General features: G+C 48.4%; 1 protein-coding gene across 1 annotated transcript; it reads left to right on the forward strand.

The window, feature by feature from the left end:
* On the forward strand, positions 1–23,919 carry LOC149344661 (uncharacterized). Its single transcript, XM_089547275.1, has 4 exons — positions 1–193; positions 20,687–20,830; positions 22,081–22,371; positions 23,801–23,919. Exons 1-4 carry the CDS (start codon positions 1–3, stop codon positions 23,917–23,919), a joined length of 747 nt encoding a protein of 248 aa, XP_089403401.1.
* Positions 23,920–24,764: the final 845 nt, after the last annotated feature.

The following is a 24,764-nucleotide window of genomic DNA, read 5'->3' on the forward strand; positions in this document are numbered from 1 at the left end:
ATGGCACCTGCGCCCCCTGATGCGCCCTTCGGATGGTTTATTGCATTCCTGTGCTTCGTGGTGAGCCTGCTGTATGCATCCTTCTACCGCTGCTCTGGCTTGTTCTTCACGGCCATCATGTCCACATACGGCACCACAAGAGCAGAGGCATCGCTACCACTCGCCGTCTACGATGGGTTCTCTCATCTCTCTAGTAAGAGGAGATTAATTTACTTCTGTTCGCATTCACATTTTGTAAAGTCAAAATCTCCCCATATTCTAGCAGACTCTGCCACCATTGGAAGCGAATGCGCCGGGAACGCTCCTGATATTAATTCAAGTGATCTCTTCTAGACTATCACACTCCTCAAGACTGGATACCTGGGCAAAAAACATTCAGTAAAACACTTTGTTAGGCTTGTTGGTGGATCGCATTAAGAAATTAAACCGACCAAGAAGACGCACACAAAAATATAGAAATAGATAGGAAAGAGGTCAAACTGCTAAACTCGGCCTTAGGGTTTCTTGCGATATATTGATGATTGTTTTTCTAACATAAAAAAAGAATGCACTCGCCGCCTTCACATAGCACATCAACAGCATCGCAGAGGCCATTACGTTCACTCACGAGGAGGAGGTCGCCAACCGTCTGCCTTTTTGGACGTGTCAGTGGAGGGAGATGGCCGCCGCCTTTTGTCTCAAGTCTTTAGGAAGCTCACCAACACTAGCAGGTTACCTCCATTTTAACTCGTTCAATCCGTCATGCCACAAACCTGCAGTTGAGGCTCCGCTGATTCAAAGATCCCAAAAAATCCGTTTAAGACCTGTAGGTCCTGCCTCGGACCTGATACAAGTGCGCCGTGACTTGATGAACTGTGGCTACCCTAGGAATTTTGTGGACTCCATTGATTGTCCCTCGGTGCTGTCAACGGAACCGGTCGGCAGCCACTGCCAAGCACGTGTCGCCATACCTTACGTACCGGGCATAAGTGAAGCACTAGACGTGTCCTGCGCCCGTACGACGTGCATGTTGCCCACGTTCCCGCCTTCAACTTACGGAGCGAGAGCGTGAACGTCAAGGGCAAACTGAAGAAAGAAAAATTTTGGTTTGTTGTGTACAGAATTCCCTGCGCTTGGTGCGACTATGTTCACATAGGCGAGAGCGGAAATTTTGAAAGGCGCCTGAAAGAACATACGTTCGACGTGCAGAACAAGAAAGTCACTTCCAACGCACTTGCGGAGTACGTTGTATCGGCAGGTCATGATATCTGCTGGGAAGGGGCTTCTGTCATCGCCAAAGAAAAAAATTGGCTTTCACGCCAGTATCTCGAGTCTTTGGTGATTCAGACTACTGAAAAAAAACTTTATCGTGACGCCGGAAATCTTCCGCTAACATACGCAAGATGCCTGGGGCAATTATTGAACCATATTTAAGCGTTGCGCTTCTAGAATAAATTTCAGTGAACAAGGCTTGCGTATAGAAGCCTTCCCTACGCCGGGTGCTTGTTTTGACACAAACCTTTGGTCGGCGTCTTTTTTTTTCTGTTCCAATGAATTACTTACTATCCGAACATACAAGATTTTGTCAAGCCTTAGATTCCATTTTATCAGCTGTTTATACAAAATTTGGGGGTGCACATACAAGCAGCACACTCAGTCACACCACCATCTATCAATCGCTGTCACGTTGACCTTCCGTCGTGGGAGCCAAATATGCAATGACCGCAAAACCTTCTATATTACAGTTGATCTCACTGTCACAGTTTCCTACTTCTACTACAAAAACATCTTTCCAAAAGCAGCGTCAGATAGTCATTGCTAGAATCAAAGTCATACACAATACAACAACAAAAGAGCAAACTTTGGAACTCTTTCGGAGCATAAGTATCAAATAATAAAAAACGCAACATGCAGAACGGAATTTTTCATTCTTAGAACACACTCATTCAGTATCCATGGTGAAAAAGGGTGAAAAAAACAGCGCAAACTAAGACAGAAAACACAGAAAAGAGTGGAGACACTACAAGCGCTGACTCGCAGTATCCAAGCCTGGTGGTTATGAAAAAAATTTTCTGAAGGCAATTTCTTACCTCAAAGAGCAACAGAACAATCACTGCAGCATGCTTCTCATTTTTTTGCAATCAGAAAGGCCTCTAGAACCTCACGCGCTGTCTTATCGCGACTCTTGATACCTCGATACCTGATCTTGATACCGTCGAGCACCGGCTCACATTTCCACTTTTGTCAGTGAAGGGGCAAATTGGACCCAGTCGCCTTTTCTAGAGATTTAGAGTGCTCCCACGCTCTGTAGTTAATACAACAACCCGTTTGCCTGCATAGACTTCGCCGCAAGGCAGTGATATTTCATACACTACACCAACTGCACAGTCCAAGAAGGAATTTCCATGCCTCTTTTCGCACTGGGGCTACTTCCTTCGTCTGATAGGTACGAACAAGCCGCTCAGCTTTCTCGGGGCTGAGATAACGACAGGCACGTCATATCTGACAGCAACGTTGTTTAGGCTGTAGACCACACGGTGCGAGTAAGGGACCACTTGTAGTCTCCCTTGCTTGGGTTGGCTCTGGTGCTTTTCTTCACTTTCATTTTTTGTAAGAGAGTCTCTGCTACTGCAGACAAAAAAAATGCATTGGAAGCCCGCCTTTTGAAGTATGTTGATCTGATTGTTAAAACTATCCTCACACATGTCAGCAGGGGACTTGATCAGCGCAGATTACAAACAGAAACGATGGCCCTTTTAAATGTCTTCGAATGAGCCGGAACATAAGGCAGCAATTCTTTCTTTACTGTGGGGAAATACATCCAACAGGCATGTCCTCCTGAATACTTGATGTTAATATAAAAAAACTGCAAACAGTGGTTCTCCGGGAGTCTATTACTAAAAGTAAGGCTTTTCCCTAGTTGCCTAAAGAGGCACAAGATCCCTTCTGCAGTACTGGCATGTGTGAAGGAACGGCTAGTTCTTATAATCACCAAAAATTCGTTAACATAACTAAAAATTCGCAGGATGGAGCCGTTGTAAATAAAAGATGCAAACACATGGTCAGTGGAACATAAGAACTTAACGGTGTTTTATCTTTGGTCAAACCGAGTGAGAAGCGGTAGCTTCACGATGGTTACCTGGCAAAGTCTTGCTGTGCTGTTCGTTGAGCGTCTCTTTGGTACTCGGTTTGGGATGTCATGACGTCACGGCCTAGTACGGGAACACTAAATGTCGACTTAACCCTAGTGGCTCCGGTGCTCCTTCTGTCACGTACTCGGATAAAGATGACGTAAACAGCGCGTTTAGGCTCTTCGGCAAGCCCAAAGTCGATCACGTGACAAAATTTTGATTGACCTTGACATGACCCTGACGCCCCCGGCTTGGCCGTCACATGGCCATGAAATGACCTTGACCTTGACCCTTGACGTGTGCAGTTGCTTGACCATTGGTCTGACCGATGACAATTCACCAGTTCTCCAAACTTGTAAGCTCAAGGTGTGAGCTTGGCTGAGTCTTGAAGGTCATCGGCAACGCACGGCGATCTGAGCCCGAGACCTCCAGTAGAGAAGCTACCGCTTCTTAATATATTGTCTAGCACCAGGGCAACACAGAACCCTAGGCAAATGCCCTTTTTTGAACTAACATGCCTCTTCCAAACGAAACAACAGGGGAGTGAAGGTAAAACTTTAAAAGCTACAAGAAACTTTCCACACTAATACCTGCTGAAATCTGAATGGATGTAGCCCGACTGAAAGCAACACACTCGCGTACTCCCTCAAACAGGTATGAATGCGGCACAGAATAGATTAACTCTTCAAAATCAGTTGAAAAGAAAACCCTAACGTCATTCTGCTCTTTTAAATAGTCTGTCACATCTGTCGCATTTGTATTAAGCTTACCCAAGTGTTCAAGAAGAAAACAGCTAATTTTCCATGACCCGCACTCGCTGTCAATACATCAGAAATGTATATCGAGCTTATCCATTTCCCCATAAAAAAACACTTCTAGATAAACCTTATTGCATTTTCTTATGCCACTGGCTAATCTGGTGAGCTGCATGTGATTACACAGACCTATAGCTTTAGCTTTCAGTCTGCAGGCTACTCTGCTCACCTGAACAAAGTTTTTTGAAAACGCTAGGGAGGCCATTTTGTTGTAGGTTGAACTTGTCATCGACACAAATCGGCCTTCTTAATCAGCATGCAGAAGTCGCACGTTGTTGTCTTCCTAGTAGTTCAAACTCGCTGCCTACAGTCCTTTGGGAAAATATCCTCCTCCTGTGCAGTCCTCAGGATGCTGTCCGCCCCGTCCAAAAGGCACCTCTCACCATCTTCACCAGCTTTGAGAGATGAATTTTGGACGGTTTGGAATCTGCGCTGATCAAATCCTGTGCTCACATGGTTAAGGATAGCTTGAACAATCAGATCAGCATACTTCAAAAGGCGGATTTCCAATGCATTGTTTTGTCTGAAGTAGCAGAGACCCCGTTACAAAAAATTAAAGGAATGAAAAGCACCAGAGCCAATCCACGACCAAGGAGAACATAAGTGGTCCCTTACTAGCACAGTATGGTCCACAGCCTAAACAACGTTGCTGTCAGGTATGACGCGCCTGTCGTTTTCTCATCCCCGAGGAATCTGAGCGGCTTATGCGCACCTGTCGGGTGAAGGAGCAAGCTCAAGTGCGAAAAGAGGCATGGCAATTCCTTCGTGGACTGTGCAGTTGGTGTAGTGTATGAAATACCACTGCCTTGCGGCGAAGTCTATGCAGGTCAAACGGGTTATAGTATTAACGATAGAGCGTGGGAGCGCTCTAAATCTCTAGAAAAGGCGACTGGGTCCAATTAGCCCCTTCACTGACAAAAGTGGAAATGTGAGCCGGCGTTCGACGGTATCAAGACTCTTGGCAGGAGTCGCGATAAGACAATGCGTGAGGTTCTAGAGGCCTTTCTGATTGCAAAGAAAGGAGACGCTTGCTGTAGTGATTTTTCTGTTGCCCTTCGAGGTGAGAAATAGCCTTCACAGAATTTGTTTCATAATCACCAGGCTTGGGTAGTGAATGAGTGTGCTCTAAGAATGAGAAATTCCGTTCTTCATGATCCGTTTTTTATTGTTTGATACTTACGCGCCTAAAGCGTTCCAAATTTTGCTCTTTTGTTGTTGTATTGTGTATGACGTTGTTTTTAGAAATGATGATCTGACGCTGCTTTTGCAAAGATGTTTTGGTACTAGAAGTAGGCAACTGTGACAGTGAGATCAATTGTAACATATAAGGTTTTGCGTTCATTGTAAATTTTGTTTCCACGACGGAAGGTTGATGTGATACCGATTGATAGAGGGTCATGTGACTGAGTGGGCTGTATATGTGTGAACCCCAAGCAGTTAGTAGTCCAGCTTCTTTCCTTGCTTCTCGTCAATATTCGTGTGTGCGCCTTCTTGTCAGGTTTAATTTCTAAACGCAAAAAACGTTTATACACCACTCCAGATGGTCCAGGCACCCGAATTACGTAGACCAGCATCTTTTGCCTTCAGTTAAGAAAGCACGAAAATAAAACAACGAGAACTATACTCATATCAAGAATAAACAAAATTTATTAGGCATGGAAAGAAAACGCATAAACAACATCTGGTCACACCTTTAGGAAAAGTAGGCAAAGTATCTAGTATATCTCGGACAACATCGACACCGAAGTAATAAACAATATCAATGCGACAGTCATTTGTTCAATCAGCTGCTAGCAAGACGTGAATAGGAACAAGTGATTAACAGAACGCCTAGTCTTAATAACCATAAGAAAAAACAAATCGCATGTATGAGAATACTGTTTTGTTCATTCAAGACCCAGAGTCAGCTTCTGGCGAGTCAATACCGAGGGTGTTTCCCCTGAGTGCACATAATTTTTAAAAATAGCCTTTTTCAGTAAGCAGAGCGCTTTTAGGCTTAACATTATCAGCGGTCTAGCACATCAGAATCAGCTAAAACGTGCTAACTGCATGCTGGTTAACTAATATTTAATATTTAACTTTTTTAATATTCCTGTAAGGCTTCTTAATTTAGAGGCGTGTAGCCTACATTGGGTGCTATCCATATAATTTTTTCAAAATTTCGAAAACGCGTTCGTTTAGCCTCGGGGCTGTAACGAACAAATTTTGGTTACATCGCGCCAGAATGCATGCGTTTTCGAGAAGCTTTTAGGCAAAGCAGCCGCTCCAGTGCACGTAACATGTCGAAATTGACAAAGTTGGCTGGGTCGTAGCTCCGAAGGCTACCGCGTTTTAGAAATTCTGAACTTTAAAAACCGATATGAATATAAATTACGTCGGGCTACACTCCTCTTCGCTGTTAGGGAGCCTAACAGTAATAGTTAAAGAGTTAACTATTCAATGTTAGCCATCCTGGTAGTTAGAACATCTTAGCTGTATTCTTATGTAATGCGCCGCTGGCAATGCTATGCCGAAAGCAGCGGTCTTGTAGCTCAAAAAGGCTCTTTTTAAAAAACTACGAAACTTTGGGTAAAACACACTGTATATGAAATGTTTTGCTAAGGACGTAATTATTGCAGTTCGTAATTATTGCAGAAGCGAGGGTTGGTTCTCAATTCTGTACTGTACTGAACGATGCATTTGCACGGAAAAAGCAATTTTTTTAGAACTCCCGCCACGGCCCCAGTCGAAAAACCCAACAATGTTTTCTGTCGCCAAAACATACATTTTTAGTATATTTAGCCATGAAACTGTAGTGACAGCAGATATTTTCCTCGTAACAGCGGTGTTTTCTGTAGTATTGTGCTGTCCATAGTCGTAACGACATAACTAGAGAAATGTGCTGAAGATAAATAGAGCAATAATAAAGAAAAATTTGTCCTTAGTGCAAAATACAACAAAACATTTTGTCGTATTTTGGTTACGATTTCTCCGATTTTTTTGGACTCCAAGTTTTTTTTTTCCACTATCGAGATACGCGCGGCCGCATCTCGATGGAGGTGACACGCAAGGCGCCTGTGGGCTGTGCGACGTCACTGCACGTTAAAGCACCCCAGGTGTTCGAAAGCAATGAGAAGCCCTCCACTACAGCGTCCCACATAGCCCGTATCACTTTGGGACGCTAAACCACATATACCATGCCCCTCTTCTGACATGTCGAAAGAAGACAGTACAGAAAAACAACTGGCGAAATATTGGGAATACGTACGGTCCCCTATGCACCTGTCCAGAGCGCTAGAACGGCGCAGAAGGGAGGACAGTTGTGTTCATAACGAGCGTGTCTAGTGCTCGAAACCTGGTTACATCATGCATGCACATTGCCAAGGATTATGCTGAACTTCTCATGTCTATGAAAGGTAGACCCCTGAAACACAGCTTTTAACTTTCAACGACGCCTTGGTCAACCAACCCGGCCGTGTCGTCGTGACTCTGCGTGCTTTCGGCACGACCTTCTTAACCGAGTTGGTTGTCGCTGACAGCCTAGTTTGGCTGGTGATCCTTTTGGCCGGGGATTTTCACATGATTTTCTACACCCTAATTCCGCAATGCTGGCATGACTACTGAAGCTTCAACCGAATCAAGCGCTTTCTCGTAATCAATGAACGCTATATATAGTTGTTGGTTATATTCTGCGGATTTCTCTGTCACCTGAGTGGCAGTGTGAATAAGGTATATTGCCTAGTGTCCTTTACGAAAGCCTGCCTGGTCATATGACTTGGTGAAGTCTAAGGTTGTCCTGATTCTATTAGCGATTACCTTAGTAAATACCTTGCAGGCAACAAACAGTGAGCTAATCGATCTGTAATTATTCAAGTGTTGGACGTCTCCTTACTTATGAATTAAGATAATGTGAGTGTGAGAGATAACGTGAGAGGTAAGGCTCGCAGGCTCATACTTAACATCGGTGGTAACGTGTAACCCCTGGGCACGGCGTACGTTTTGGGCCCAGGCTCACTGGTTGCCTGTTTGCAGCCTGTGGCTCCAGCGCCTTCCCCTCTCCCCCAAACAACAGAAGCCTTGCCGTGAGAGTCCTTCCAATTTGGCCCCAATCTGACCTCCGCGGAGCTCACCGCACTGAGCGCCCTACTGGATCAACACCGTGGTTGTTTCGCTCTCCTTGACAATGAACTGGGGTGTACTTCCTAGACACAACACAACATCGACACTGCAGGCCACGGCCCTGTGCGCCACCAACGTCGTCGTGTCGCACTGGCCGAACGGTGTGTTATCAAGCAGCACATAGCAGACGTGCTCAGCGTAGGCATTATTTCTAACGTGGAAAATTGGGCGTGTTGGTACATGTCTTGAACAAATAAAAGGCAGCGCAAGGAGACCAGGACTAGACGAGACAACAAGGACGGCGCTGAACCGAGACACCTGACGAACTAAAGATAGATAGTTGCTCTAACCGAGATTCCCAAGGCGGCACAGCAAACTTTGGTCCGAGAGAAAGAACACGTTCCACATAGGCTGGCGAGGTAACGTCACCTACGATGTGCACGTTGCAGGATGGGGTGGCCGAGCCCTGGGCAGGCTTGGCTCTAAGTCGTCTCAGCACTTGTTGCCAGAGGAACTTCGTTGATTCGTCAGCCAGGATGTGGAAGTTCCGCACCTCACTTTGGTGCGAGGAGACCTGTGTCCTGCTACAGACCTGGGCGCTCAGGAGGTCACGGTACAGGCGAGATTGCCGACGCCATTCTGATCTCAAGACCTTGACAACCCGTATTCCATGGCTGGAGGAAGGCGCAATCCCACTGAAGAGAGCAGTAACTTCGTCGCGTAGGCGCTTGTTTCGTAGGCAGAAGGAAAATTCCCAAGCACGGCACACTGACACAGCGATGCACGAAACGATGGCACACGGATCGGAATGGGCGCACATAGATAAATAGCCCTTTGTACTAGAAATGAACTTGACTAACGTGGAAAATTGGGCGTGTTGGTACATGTTTTGAACAAATAAATGGCAGCGCAAGGAGACGAGGACTAGACGAGACAACAAGGACGGCGCTGAACCGAGCAACTATCTTTGGTTCCTCAGGTGTCTCGGTTCAGCGCCGTCCTTGTTGCCTCGTCTAGTCCTCGTCTCCTTGCGCTGCCTTTTATTTGTTCAAGGCATTATTTCTCTTCATGTAGCCCATGGTCTTCTGCCGTTGTCCTTGTGCGGAAGAAGGACGGGACGATCCGCTTCTACGCGGATTATCGCAAGCTCAACGTCGTCACCCATCTAGATGTTTTAAGCATGAAATGCTTTTAGCTCCCGTTGTCGGCAGTGTGGTGACGTCACGCCGAGACCGAGAGCCATCATCCGGGCACTGAATTTCCAGTCATCCGGGCTCTGAAACGAGAACATCCGGGCACCGTACGAGACTTAACGAGATTTAACGAGACTCTCTAAGCCCTCCTACGCGACCGGCATGCAAGCGCCGGTTGGTCTCCAAGCGAGTCACAAAAAATAACTGCTGCCAGTGCCTTCTCAATGTTTATCAAGATATCAGTCCAGCTGTGCGTTTGATAATGCACGGAATTATATTTCCGATTTCTAATAACGCGTGAAAAAAGCACATACATGCCACAATATTTAAGCATGAAATGCTTTTAGCTCCCGTTGTCGGCAGTGTGGTGATAGTCACGCCAAGACCGAGGGCCAACATCCGGGCACTGAATTCCACTCATCCAGGGGCACTGAAACGAGAACATCCGGGCACCGTACGAGATTTAACGAGACTCTCTAAGCCCTCCTACAGGACCGGCATACAAGCTCCGGTAGCTTCGCGCCGAACGGGTGGTGGCGTTGCTCCCTTCCTGTATGGTGCGGTTCGGGTGTCCACCGAGATGACAGTGAATTACTGCTCCATTTCCTTTCCTCAAAAACTGTTTCATTCAAAGGGCAACGCATCGCGCCGAACGGGTGGTGACGTTCCTCCCTACCTGTACGGTGCGGTTCGGGTGTCCACCGCGATGACAGAGAATTACTGCTCCATTTCCTGTCCTCAACGAGGAGGAGGATAAACTTTATTTTCGTCGACAAATGTATCTGACGGTGTCGGGTTACAGTCCCATCAAGTGGCCATGAGCCCGTGGCGTTCGGCGACTCCTAGGGCTCTTGTCACAACCCGGATCTGTGTGTCCGAGTCGGAACTGAGCAATGCGGCCTCCCACTGGTCTGGATTCGAGAGCTGCAAGCCTCGAGGGGGGGAGTCCCGAGGGCAATCCCAGAGTATGTGGGGTAGAGTGGCATGTTGGCCACACAGTTGACAGGAAGGGGTGTAGACCCCAGGGTATATGCGGGCATATATCGCGGGGTTGGGGAAAGTGTTCGTTTGGAGTTGCCTCCACGCAACTTCTTGGGGTTTGGTGAGAGAACTATGTGCGGAGGGATATAGAAGTCTACCTAAGCGGTAGTGCATGGTTACGTCATGAAATGTAACCATACGATCTCTCGCCGTCCGCAGGACGGGCGACACCACATCCCGGTCGACGAATCCTCGGGCATAATTGTGGGCCGCCTCGTTCCTGGATGCGATGAGTGCGCAGGGACCCAGATTAATTGGATTTGGGCGGAGTTGAAGTTTGGTGCAGTGGAGGAGAGAGAGAGTGACAGGGGAGACCCGGCCTTTGGCGAAATTACGAATCGCAGATTTAGAGTCGCTTAAGATGGTTTTGCAGAGGTGGAGACCATCGCCAAGGCTATGGCCACCTCCTCGGCCTCTTCAGGCGATCTGACGGGAATGGAGCACGCAACTAGCGGCCGTCCACAGTAGTTTACAACCGCAAGCGAAAAAGCTTCGCGGTCGGGGTATTCGGCGGCGTCGACATAGACTGCTGTCCGATCTGTTAAATACTTTTTGTGCAGAGACTTAGCCCTGTGCTTGCGGCGAGCGACATGATACTCTGGGTGCATATTTTTAGGAATAGGGGTAACAATAAGGCTACTGTGGATATGGTGTGGAAGCTGGACCCTGTCGGGTGCGGTTGTTTCGAAGCGCATTCCAAGCTTGTCGAGTATGTGACGTCCCGTGGAGGTGTGAGTGAGACGCTCGTACTGAGAAGTGAGATGAGCTTCCGAGAGCTCCGTCACAGTGTTGTAGACCCCTAATGCCAGTAGTTTATACGTGGGGGTCCGGTGGGGGAGATGAAGAGCCGCCTTGTATGCCTGTCGAATAAGGCAGTCAACGCGGTCCTGTTCCTGGCAGCTAAGGTAGAGGTAAGGGAGGGTATATGTGAGGCGACTGATAACAAACGCCTGAACAAGACGTCGGAGGTCGGCCTCTCGCATGCGTCTATGTTCATTAGCAATGCGACGAATTAGACGAATGGTCTGCGATACAGAGACTAAGTTTAGCTAGTGTGTCGGTGTTTTTCCGATTGCTCTCGATGAGGAGCCCCAATACCCTGATGATGGATACTTCGCGTATGGGCTCACCACTAGCGGTAATGCAGATGGGAGGATGGCCGTGGAGGCCGGGTTGACCTCGGATGAGCAGCAGCTCGGACTTCTGAGGGGAGCACGAGAGGTCCGCTGCGGCTACATGGCGCTCAATGACATCGACCACTTGTTGAAGTGCGGATTCGACCTCAGTATCGTTGCCTGTTGAAACCCAGAGGGTAATGTCGTCTGCGTATAAGGTATGGGATAGCCGGGGGATAGCGTCTAATTTAGAAGGTAGCGTGAGCAAAGCGACATTGAAAAGAAATGGGGAGAGAACGGATCCCTGGGGGGTACCATTGCTACCGAGGTTTATAGGGTCTGAGAGGAGAGAGCCAAAGCTAAGTTCAGCTGTACGACCAGAGAGGAAAGTACGTATATACTCGTAGGTACGGTGACCAGGATTTAATAGGGAGAGGTTAGTGAGAATAGCTCCGTGCGAGACGCTGTCAAATGCTTTAGTTAAATCAAGCCCTAGAATAGCATTTGTGCCCGCTCTGGTAGAGGGGCACAGTATCGCTCGTGAGAGCTGAAGCATAATGTCTTGCGTAGAGAGATTTGAGCGGAAGCCAATCATGGTGTGAGGTAGGAGATGGTTATCTTCAACGTAATTATTGAGACGGTTGAGAATGACGTGCTCCATCAGTTTCCCAGCACAGGAAGTAAGGGAGATGGGGCGGAGGTTTTCGAGAGCTAGTTGTTTGCCTGGCTTCGGTATGAAAGTCACGCGTGCATGTTTCCATGCTGCGGGGATTTGACCCTCTCTCCAGCAATCATTCATAAAGGCAGTGAGGGCCTCAATGGACGGGTCATCTAAATTACGGAGAGTTTTGTTGGAAATGCCGTCCGGTCCCGGGCCAGAGTTAGGACGGAGCTGAGTGAGAGCGAATCTTACCTCAGCTTCCGAAATCTCCTGATCGAGGGCAGGGTTGGCACCGCCCATGTAGGGGAGGAGAGGGTCCGGGGAAGTAGTATTGAGATAGCGTACACGAAGTTCATCGAGAAGATCCTGGTCTAAGCCGGGGTGTTGATGGACTATGCGGGAAATGCTGTCTCGTTGGGATGTTTTGCAACCGTCTGGGTTTAAAAGGTAACGGAGAAGGTGCCAGGTGCAAGTTAGCCCGAGCTGTCCACGCATGTTGTCACAAACTTGACCCCATTGCTGGGTAGTCAGTGCGATAGTGTGCGCCTCAATCTGTTTGTCTATCTGAGCTACTCTACGCCGAAGCCTTCTATTGTGGCGCTGTTTTTTCCAACGGTTTTGCAGGCTTTCGCGGGCCTGCCATAGGTGGAGGAGACGGCTGTCTGTATTGGATTGATCAGCGTGACAGGTGACTCTTGAGTAGTAGCAGAGACATCTGCCTGCAGTTTGGAGATCCACTCGTCCAGGTTATTAATCCGGGTAGGGGCGTTCTGAGCACGTAGGGAACGAAACTTGTCCCAATCCGTGATTAGGGTCGAGCGACCTCTCCGGCCGAACGGGGACATGTTGAGGGTGGTCGCGAGGAGATAGTGGTCGCTGCCGAGGGTATTCCCAGTGTTGAGCCACTGATCGAACCGTACGTTTTTGCAGAATGTCAGATCAGGTGAAGTGTCAACAGACACGCTGTTTCCTACGCGGGTGGGGGTGTGAGGGTCAGTAACAAGGGTGAAGCCCAGTTCCTGTGCTCGCAACCACAGAGTGTTACCCTTTCGGTTGGCGGTGCGGTAACCCCGAGCGGGGTGGTGGGCATTGAAATCTCCTACAATGAGGAGACCGAAATGGTGCGCGAGCCTGTTGACCCGGGAAAGAAGTGTGGTCAAGTCGCGTCTTCTGTCTTTTGGAGGGCTATAAAGGTTAAGAATGAAGAGTCTTTGGTCGCCCCTTTTACGAGGGAGGAGTTCGAGCAAGACGCAGTCTACCCCGACGTCGTCTAAGGAGTGCTGGACGGCCGTCAGGTTGCGTTGAACCAAAATAGCGTGTCGGAAGTGATGACATCTAGGGGGGAGTATGGTTTATAGCCAGGTAGTTTCACTGGGCCATGAGTTTCCTGAAGGGCGATGATATCAGGGGGGACGTCGGAATTTTGGACATACTGCTGCAGGTTGCCTCGCTTGCGGCGAAACCCCCTGCAGTTCCATTGCCACACATTAAGTAGGTGGCGGGGCGCCATGGTGAAGTGTGGGTGAAGCTAAGATGGGTTGGGTGGTGGGAGCGTGCGGCAAGCGACCGTATGGTTTACCGCGCGTCGTGTGGAGGGCGGCCGTTGCGTCTCCCCTAGCTTCAAGGCCTGTGACGCGTGTTTGGATGTGTTGCATGAGGGTGTTAAGTTGTTGTTGGATTTGCTGCTGCATTTGTTGTTGGAACTGGAGCATTTGCTGTTGGATTTGATGGGAGAACTCAGCAAATTTCGCTTCGAGCTTAGCATCAATTTTAGCCTCTAATTTTTCCTCTAGGCGAGCCTCAAATTCCTCGAGGTCGGCAAAATTAACGTATCGTTCTGAGCGGGAGGTAGCTTTCCGCTTAGAGGGAGGACTAGAGGTAGTATCTTTGGGTTGCGGAGTAGTAGATGGGGGCGCCTGAGGTGAGATGGTAGGAACAAGTTGAAGTGGTAGAGTGGCATTTCTTTGAGGTGGTGGATCCGGTGCAAAGGGTGGACGCTTTAAAGAAGTGTTTCCTTGTTGGAGTCTATGATTGCTAGCTTTAAGGGCTGTTATCTCGTCGCGCAGGGCTTGCAGCTCTGAATCACGAGACTGAGATTGCTGAGAGTGAGAAGCCGCAGCTGCACAGATCACCTGGTTTTTCGTGGAGGGCCCTCGGTGAGGAGACGACTTGGAGTCCAGGGGTGGGAAGGACTGGGAGCGATTCCGGCTGGAGCGCCGGTAAGAGGAGGAGGAGCGGTTAGAATCCATTTTGGCCGAGGTGTTTCCAGACCCTTGGTGGTGGTGGAAAACATTTATTTACACATGCACTACTGGAGGTATGGCATGAGCTGACCCAGAGGGGGCCAGCCCTTACAAGTACTAGGTGGAGGTCCCTAGTTCGGGACCCCAGTGGCGTCGGCCGCCGCCCGGGCTCGCGCGACCAAGGCCCGTTGGGCCTGCAGGTCAGAGCAGCCGAGCAGGGTCGCCTCCCAGTCCTCCCGGGTTGGGTTGGGGTGAGGGGGGATAGCAGGGTTGGAGGGGCAGGCCCACACCATGTGGTAAATGTCCGAAGACTTCTCCGCACAGTGCGGACAGCTGCCCGAGAAAGAAGGGTCGAAGTGTTTGAGAGCTGCCGGGCACAGCAAAGTATTGGTATACAGGCGAAGCAAAAGCCGCTCCTCCGCCTTTGAGAGACCTTTACACGGGCGGGGAAAAAGACCATGGCCAGACTGATAATGTAAAACAATGTCTTTAAAGGAGTAAGCGGGAGTGAATTCGAGTTCCTGATCGTCGGGGTCGGAGGGGAATGTCCGGTGAGAGAGCGCGCGGGCGGCGGCGTCAGCTGCCTCATTTCCCTCAAGGCCCATGTGAGCAGGAGCCCAAACGATACGCCGGTGCGCGGGGTCCCCGGTGTAGACGCTGTTTTGGAGAATGCGGTAGGCTAGATATGGTACCCAGCCCTGCTCGACGTTCCGACATGCCCCTCGCGAGTCGGAAATAATTGTTTTTGAATTGGAATCAGATGCAGCCAACGCAATGGCGACCTCCTCCGCGTGTGTTATGTCACGGGCTCGGAAAGTAAGGCCGTTCACTGTTTTGGATTGGTGGATGACAGCGGCCGTGTACCATCCCCCGTGGTGGGGGCCGGAGGCATCCACGTAGAATACGCCGGGTTTCGATCCATAGTGGCGGGCCAGGGCTTCCGCCCGCGCCAGGCGCCGGCCATTATGGTCTTCACGGTTCATGTTCGCGGGAAGAGGGCGCACGTGGAGGGCGCATCTCCACTGGGATGGAATACGTACGTGCTCTTCCATAAGAGTGTTGTGTTGGATGTGCAGTCGGGCAAGCAGGCGGCGACCCGACGATGTCTTTGAGAGACGTGTGTATTGGTTGGTCAAGTGGGCTTCCCGGAGCTCCCGAAATGTGTTCACCATGCCCAGCCCCAGGAGGCGCTTGTTGGAGGTGTTCACGGGGAGGCCCAGAGCTCGCTTAATAATTTTGCGGAGGATGACTTCGAGTGAATCCTCGTCTTGCTTCCGCAGGTGGAGGTATGGAGTCGAATATAGAATTCGGCTGGTTACAAATGCATGCGCCAGCCGCAAGGCGTCCTTACATCGTAACCCCCCGCGCTTGTTAGAAACCCGGCGGACCAAGCGGCCCACCTGGTCCCCCACCTGACGGAGTTTGGCCAATGTTGTTTCTGACCGTCTGTTTTGATGTATGAAGAGCCCCAGTACCCGGACTTCGATATTTTCAGGAATTGGACCTGTCTCAAGAGACAATGAAATTTTGGCTGTGCACTTTGGTGAGGGGCGTATGTGCACAAATTCAGACTTTTGGGTGGAGCATTGGAGGCCGCAGCGGCGAGCATAACGGTCCACTATGGTCGCCGCCTCCTGCAGGTTGGCCTCAATGTCTCCAAGGGAACCCTGTGTAGCCCACAGGGTGATGTCATCGGCGTACAGCGCATGCTGCACACCGGCGACAGCGCCCAGCTGGGCCGGTAGGCGCATCATAGCCAAATTGAACAACAGGGGAGACAGCACCGCGCCCTGGGGTGTACCCCTGGTTCCTAAATGAAAAGGGCCATGTTCTTTATCCTGGACTCGAATGTAAGATTGTCTGTCGGTTAAAAATTGCCGAATGTATTGAAAGGCGTTTTTGCCGCAGTTAGTTTGAGAGAGGTGGGTGAGAATGATCTCGTGGGTAACGTTGTCGAATGCACCCTTCAAATCCAAGGCGAGTACGACCTTGTCATTGTGAGGGCATTCGACGGGGTCGAGGACATCCCGATTTAGTTGTAGCAGGACATCCTGTGCAGATCTTTGTGGGCGAAACCCGAACATGGTGTCTGCGAAAAGGTGTTTGGATTCCATGAACTCGGACAACCTGTCACGTACCATCGTCTCCATGAGTTTGCCCACACAGGAAGTCAGAGAGATGGGGCGGAGGTTGTCCGTGTTGATGGCCTTGCCAGCTTTAGGAATGAAGGTGACCAGGGCGGTCTTCCACTCGATGGGGAGTGGCACTTCCCCAAGCCAGATTGAGTTAATGTAATTCAATAAAGACAGGTATGCCAGGTCGGGGAGGTTGGCTAACAATTTGACTGTAATTTTGTCCCGACCCGGAGCGGTGCCGCGTTTCATTTTTGCCAGGGCCGCCCTCAGGTCGTGGAGCTGGAACGGTTGATCCAGCTCAACCCTTGGCGACGGGTCCGGGATCGGGAATGATGGGAGGTGGAGGCACTGTCTGAGTCAGCTTGTAGCTGGCGTTTCAGTACGGCAGCAGGCACTTTGTAGCGGCGTTTACACTTGGAGGAACCAATCTGGTGAGGACCAGAACAAACTATACAAGTGGGGGTGCATTCATGGGTTTCGTCAGGGTCGCAAACTCCGCAGTGAGGACACCTGGAGAGCTTGGGAGACGGGCAAACGTCCTCTCGGTGTCCCGTTTTGCGACAGTTAATGCAGGCTTCCACTTTGTTCTTGAAGATGTAGCAGCGCACAGCACTTCCTGCGTACGAGACTTGGCGGGGGACCTTTGTCCCTGCGAAAGTGATAACAATAGATTGGGTCTTGCCTAAACGGCGGGCGTAGAGAATGCAGTGTTCTGGATTCTGGGGTATCAAGTAGTCCATGATTTCCTCCTTGGTCTCATCCACATATTGGTGGTGAATGATACCTCGGACGTATGCGCCTGGTGGGGCCAAATAGGTGGCAACTGGGTAGCTTGTCGGACCCAAGATGATTTCCTGTAGCTTCGTGTAAGTGATGGCGCGGTCCCGGCTCGGGGTGGTAAAGGTGAGGGTGTTGTGAACGAAATTCACCCGTAGGCGGTCCTCTGCGGTATTGGAGTAAGTCAAACGAAGACTTGAGGTGATTGCTCTGCGAAGAGCGTTCTCGCCCCAGGCACGCAGATTGAGGCCCCCGCGAGGGCGAATGATGACTTTAAAGTCTTCAAGAGGGAGACGTGGCAGTGACGGTGCACCTTGAGGTAGCTTACGTGACGTGGAGGGAGGTAGCTGCTGGGACGCGGTATGCTGGGCGGACGCGGAAGGCGTCTCCGTCAGCGGTGGCTTGGGAGTGCGTTTCGATGAAGAAGCTGTGGAGCCGCGTTCGTAGCAGCGGGCTACGTAGGTCCAGTCTGTGGGTATATAATCTTGAGGGGCTAGATCCTGTCCTCAAAATTCCTGTGAATTCCTGTCCTCAAAAAACGTTGCGTTCAAAGGGCAAGGCATCGCGCCGAACGGGTGGTGGCGTTCCTACCTTCCTGTAAGGTGCGGCTCGGGTGTCCACCGAGATGGCAGAGAATTACTGCGTAATTTCCTTTCCTCAAAAAGCGTCGCGTTCAAAGGACGAGGCATCACGCCGAACGGGTGGTGGCGTTCCGCGGACTGCCTGGCAGCGCTACAACACGCTGTCGCGTTCCACTCCTAAAGGCGAAGCTTAAGCGTCATTAATTAGCAGTTTATTAGTATTTAGTCATTAATCAGTCATTACACACTAATCAGTAATTTGTCATTACTTCGTCATGAATTATGTGTGACGTAATCCAGTGGTAACATCACCAGTGTCACATACGCAAAGCGGTGCTGAAAACGCTTTCGCCTCTACGCACTTCGGACAGTTTCGAACGCGCTGCATATACATTCTTGTCAGGCCTGCGTCTCGTCGTGTCCGCGTGCGCTTCGCATTATGCCCGTAAACATTTCATGCTTACTCTACTCTCCGTTACGGGAGAGGAAGAGTTTTTATTTATCCGCTGCCTAGCTTTGACCGCCTGAAGGGGTCCCAATACTTCATCACCCTGGACCTCTTTTCGGGCTATTGGTACTATTCAATCCCGAAGACGGCAAAAAACGGCTTTTGTGATCCCCGACTGCCTCTACCAGTTTAAGGGAATGCCCGTCGGCCTCTCCAACGCCCCAGCCAGGTTCCAGCGCCTCATGGACCGTGGTTGCACCACATGAAGCGGACCATGGCGCTGGTATTCATAGTGACACGTCAAGCTTGTTCTCGAGGTGCTTGCAGCCGTGGGGCTTCGCTTTAACTTGAAAAAGTGCTTTTTCGGTTTTGCTCAGGTGACGTACTTAGGTCACGTCATGAATCTGCACGACATTCGTCCCGACCCTGACAAGCTATGGGCGCTCATTGCTTAAGAGGCTCCAATGACGCCCACGGAACAAGTTTCATTGGATTTGCGTCCTACTTTTGCAGCTGTATTCCGCACTTCGCCAAGCAGACCGTGCCGTTAGCCTTCCAACTGAAAAAGACGCAAAAAGACCTTGGCCCAACAACGAGCGCTTGTCGACCGTGCACTCCTCGAACCCTCTACTTTGGCCCACCACGATTATTTAGCTCCGACCATTTTACCCAGGCGCCAGCCAAGATAAACTCGAGGCTGTCCTTTTGCGGGAAGAAGAGTCTGGCGACGAACCTGTCTTTGCTTATGCCAGCCACCAACTCTCGGATGTTCAGCGGTGCCGGCACTGGTCGGAGCTCGAGTGCCTCGCTATTGTCTGGGCGATTGCGAAGTTTCGTTCATACCTGCACGGTCCCCATTTTACAATAGCCACAGACAACAGCGCTCTGATTTGGTTGCAGCCATCCACGCATTTGAATGCGACGTTCGCGGGCTGATCGCTCCAGCTGCAAGATACGATTCCACTATCGTGCATCACCGCGGCTCCGCCCATCAGGACGCCTCTTTTCTTTCGAGCCACCCTTTATTAGTGACGTCTTTGACACACATGCGGACTGCGCAGGCTGATGATCCCGACGTGGCTGTCATAGTCCACTCCCTCAGCGCCGGTGCTGCGACGTGCACTCGCAAGCTGTGCCGCACCTATCGACACATGGACGGTCCCTTGTAACATGTAAAACGGCTCCGGGGTCGGCCCTCCGTGTAGTTGGCGGTGGCCTGAGTGGATCGGGTCTTGAGTGGCTTGGGTTTTTGGGTTTTGTCGTGGCTCCTGCATCCCAGGGTCATTTCTTCTCGGCGTGCCCATGAGCCCGTAACAATTCATATACACGCCCGAAGGTGGTCGCAACAATCTCAAAAGGACCCTAAAATACGCCGCCACAAGATCCTTTTAAAGGCAGAAAGCAATATCCATTGCATGGAAAGTTAGGCCACAAATGATGGAAGCATGCGTGGTGACTTGAGACGATGAAGTTGAAAAATCGCATATAAAACAGCCCTCATTTTTGGTAAGATAGTTTAGCAAAACTTGTAGAAGGGCTAGATGGTGCATAACTGCTTTGAAGCGCTTTTTGAGCATTTGAGGTCAGAGCTGTGGCGACAAGTGTGAAGATGCCAGGACTATTTGCGTGTTGTGTGTTACACGTTCGATCCCGGATGGATGACAGAGATCAAGCTACGTGCCGTTGACACCTTGCGGCTAACTTGACAGAATCCCTGGGGACACAGACTGTAAACCAGGCCTTGCGCTCAGCAATGGTTAAGCAAATCAGGACACGACAGAAGAAAGATTTGACAGTCACTGGTGATGTGGTGGTGCTATCGTGTGTGCTATCGTGTGCTATCGTGTATTTCTGGTCCGTTCCGTGAGTGTCTTTTTCTGCGCTATCATTTCATTCCAGAAACGTTATGCACCGTCTAGCGTCGCATAGCTAATTTTATGCACCATCCCTTGCCATATAGCAAGCAAGAAGAGAGGTTAACGTCTAGTCGCATAGAATTTAAATCCACGGAATATAACAGCACCAATCTTCAAGCTTCCACGATTGTCAAACACTGACAGATTTTAAGCAAAATGTAAGTTTCGAAAGGCCACAACTGAAAATATTACTATTTTTCTGTAACTCTCTGGTCCAAACAAGGTTTTATATTGCAAGAACGCATCATTGTGTTCCCAGAAACAAATGTGTTACTCTTGGGGTAAAAGTTTCTGTACTTACTCACCAAAACGCTAACGTTCGTTTGCATAGAATGGCGTCTCTAAGCCCATGTCAGTTAGTTTTCTGAATTTGTCATAAGTTAGGGAAAAGGCGTGGCAGCATTTAATGCCTTGGAGATAAAAATATATGACAGCAAAAATTTTCCTTAAAAGGTAAGTAAACAAAGTGTTTGCAAATGGTGACGTATGTACCTATTTTGTCATATTGCAAACTGCCAACGGCTGATCAGCATTTCTTTCTATTTAAACGCAGGTCTGCCTACCGGACCCCTAATACAGTCGTTCGGTGTACGATGCGCTGCAGTCATTGGAGGACTCTTAATTTCTTTAGGGTGCATGGTGTCGGTGTTTGCGACTGGCGTACCATTCTTGGTCGTGTCTGTTGGAGTTCTCGCAGGTAATCTTAGAGTTTTGAAGCCGCAGCACTTCATTGTTTTTGATAAGTCATGTCACTCTAAAGACCTAAACTAAATGTTCTAATTCGTAACTGCCACTGATTTATCTACATATGTGCAGGTTCCGGACATGGCGTCCTGCTGTCAAGCTTGATAGCGCTCATCAGTCAGTCTTTCACAAAGAGACGGGGAACAGCTCTTGGAGTCAATTTAGCGGGATCTGCTATGGCATCTTGCTTTTTCACGAACATATTCAAATTCTCACTTGCCGAATATGGCCTGAAGATGACGTTCGCATTTGCTGGAGCACTGATGCTCAATATTCCAGTCATTTCAATTTTATTTCACAACCTGCCTTTGATTAAAACAAAGAAACATACAAAAAGCCCATCCACATCTGGCAACTGTAGCTTATCAAGTGATGGAAGTGGCAAATCAGTGTTCGTCAAAGCTTACAGAAAAAGCTCTTCAGAGCTGTTTCAGCCCCTCCATAAATCATTTCCATCTTCCAAAGAGGATGATGTATTTGACATCCGGTTGGAACTCTCAGAAAAGAGCCCTAAAACAAGAGCACATTTACTAGAACCTGGTTTAAGTTTAAGCAGCCAGCATGCGCATACGCCCGCCAGCGGTTGTTGCAGCCTAACCGTTGTTGGCTGCACTGAAGTGAACTCTCTAAAAACAGAAGTAGTATTGAATGTAGGCAAGCTTCACGCCGAGGTAAATTCAAATTGCTTCAAAACGTACAGTGACCAAACTAGTCATCAGCCGTTTGAACTAATGAAGACTACGACTGGAGTTTTAGTGAAATTAGGAGAAATAAAAAACCTTAATCCAGCACGCGATCATGCTGATATCTACATCGACCCCGAAGCCGAGAGCGACGAGAGCGGCGGAAAGGCGTCCATTCCAATACAGACTACTAGGTCTGATAGCCGAGAAGGTGAATGTGGACGAAATCAGAGAAAACGAAGCATCGAGGCCCCTAGCCTACTCTTTTCTCACACTTTGAGTTCGAAACGACATCCAAGTCAAAACAATACTGGTTCTCACCAAAATGCCGTTCTCATCCTGACCAGTTTCAAGGAGGTCCTGTCAATTTCCAGGTATTACGTCTATGTTGCCTCTTACTTTTCGTACTGCTTCTTCATGGACACATTGATGTCAATCATTGTGGACTGTGGTGCAGATGTAGGAGTTAGCGCGGCGAGCTGTGCCCAGATTGTTACTTTCTTTTCAATCACCGACACAGCAGGACGCCTTTTGATTCCTGTGATCACTGACCTTCATCTCCTCGCACCTTTGAGTCTAATGACGATTTCCTTCTTGGTCGTAGCTGTCGTTGGCACCTTGGTACCTTACCTTCAGAATGACATCGTATTTTACGTGCTTGTCATTGCTTTAGGTCTTCCAGTTGGTTATATAATGGTGGCCCTTCCACAAACTATGTCCGCGGAAGTCGGCCCTCACAACCTTCCGATTGGGCTTGGCTTTGCATCCGCCGTGACCGCCGTGGGAGCATTCGCGACACCTGCAGTTATAGGTAAGCTGCGGGCAGCATGTCTTCAATGCATCTGCATGTACTTAATATTGCATGTATTTCATGGTGCTTAACAGGCGGGAGGAGGTTTTCTAATATAAAAACACAGAGCAATACAGAAGAGGACGAATTATAACAATGCACTTTTTGCATCACGCACAATTTCCTCAGTCATAATATGTAAAATTTCTTAACACATGCCCTGCCTTATTTAGAAGGTTTCTTCCGGGATACCCTTTCTATTTTTTATTCTCAAGAAACACGGTGACTTAATTTCATGCAGACCGCGCTGAAGCTTCAACCAAACCATCGGAAAATTTCCGCACTGCACCTCGACGCTTCTAATTGTCGCTGTCAATTTCTGAGCAATTTTAAATACCCGTCACAAGTTTTCGCTATCCTATGGGTTGAAACTAAACTCTTTGGCGTTTAACTGAAAAACTAAATTATGCATACAATTCGATCTTCAACAGCGTTAAACAATCTAAAATGCAGAGGTGAGAAAAATTGCCCGCTTGAGAACCGGAAACTTTTCATTTACGTCGATTGGTGTTGAACGTTCCTCATTTTGTAGGTTTTAGAAATACAAAAAAAGGCTTCTTACTTCGCCTTCGGCCAAATATATTCCATTGTTGCAAGGAACTAGAAATGTTATTGAGTCAAATATAAGTATCAATAAAACAACTTGTGAAAACAAACATGCGTCTTGCAATATATGGGTAGCTATTTATCTTCGAGATGGATACGCTTGAAGGCTAGGACCAGTAACTAGTGTTTACACGCGACCACACTGACTGATATCATGATTAAATTTTATTCATTTCGCGCATCATGGAGCTCAGCAATACATGAGCATGTATGCAGTAACCCTATTTATAGTTCTGCAGCCCCCTGACGAATCATTTTTTAGCGTAAATGTTCAACATGGTACGAAGTATGATCGTTATTGCTGTTTTATTTTCCTGTAACAATTTCTGATGTGTGTTGTTGTATGTGTTTTTACCTGGCCTGGCTCGTTGATGTTAATGAAAAGCTTCTTCGTATTAGTTGAAATGTTATGCATGTTACCTCTTGTGCTATGCTGTTATACGTAAGCTGCGGATAGCATGTCTTCAATGTATGTAGCTTTGCACGCCTGCTTGGTCTGTCAAGGCCACAGAGTCACTGTGAATAAAAAAAGAAATGTGGCCATTTAGTCTCCGCGCTGTCATCTATTGATGAACCAACTAAATCTTTCAACGAGTTCTACTTGCCTTAAGACGCACGCAGTGGGCCATGAAACAAACGACAAGCTGGGCTCCTCATGAGCCAGAAATTAAAAGTCGGTTTATGACGAGGCAGACTCGTCTATTTCTGCTAAGGTGTTAAGATTTACATTTCAAGGCCAATCGTGTGCACTAACTGCCACCATAACTTTTTTTTTTTTTTGCAGGATTCTTTCGTGACAGGCAAGGTTCATACGATGGTCTGTTTTACCTCATGGGAGGAATGATGTGTTGGTCTTTCTTACTGTGCTTGGCTTTGTGCCTGACAAGCAAAAACAAAGTTTGAGACGTGTGGTCTTGGTTTCCAAATAAAATAAATAATGAAAAGTGCGCTATGTGAGGAATACGTGTAAATTTATTATCAAAAACATATTCTTCTCAGCACCATCTCTGCCGTGTAATAACAGGAATCATTTCTTTGTGGTTTAACTTTTTAACATGTCCTTTCTCGCTGCTTGCACTCATTGTCTATATATGTGGCTTATGGACAATGACGCGGTGTCTGTGGAAGTATATGTTCTATCGTATTTGCACAGATAGACTGAGGATAAGGCAGGTGTTGTAATCTATGCTTAATAGTATACTCAGCTTTCGAAAAGAAGGAAACCATGAGGGAATTTTTTCATTAAACGTTATGTTGACCATGGGGGCAGTTAATTGTGGACCCTTTTTTTTTATCCATATTAGTGCTCGACCAGCTCAGTTACGGCAGCGATTGCCTCGCCTATGCTATTAGAGAAGGCAGCTTTGTCTACTCAATAACTTTACAACCGTCTACCGTCTGGCAGTCTTAGGGGCATTGTGTCCGACGTTGTACGTAGCACTTGTGGTGCAATGGTGCAACAGTGCACTGGGGGCTTTGTCTCTCGTAAATGCTTCCTCCGTTCGGCTATAGCAACGTGAGAACAATCTATAAGGATAGTGTGGATTATACAATAATATTGTTTCAGAAATTTCCCTTCAAAACATGTCATGCGCAAAATATGTAACAGCATCAAGGTGTTGTATAGGTCTAACATTAAGGTTTCTTTGTAATCCCCCCGACAACTTGTTACACCCGTGCTCACTGACACTCATTGACTTGATTTGCACGAGTACTGTTCGCAAAAAAAAAAAAAAACAAGCATTAAA

Source organism: Amblyomma mixtum, chromosome 5 (genome assembly GCF_055824585.1).
Source record: "Amblyomma mixtum isolate Tamu chromosome 5, ASM5582458v1, whole genome shotgun sequence".
NCBI classification, from domain to species: domain Eukaryota; kingdom Metazoa; phylum Arthropoda; class Arachnida; order Ixodida; family Ixodidae; genus Amblyomma; species Amblyomma mixtum.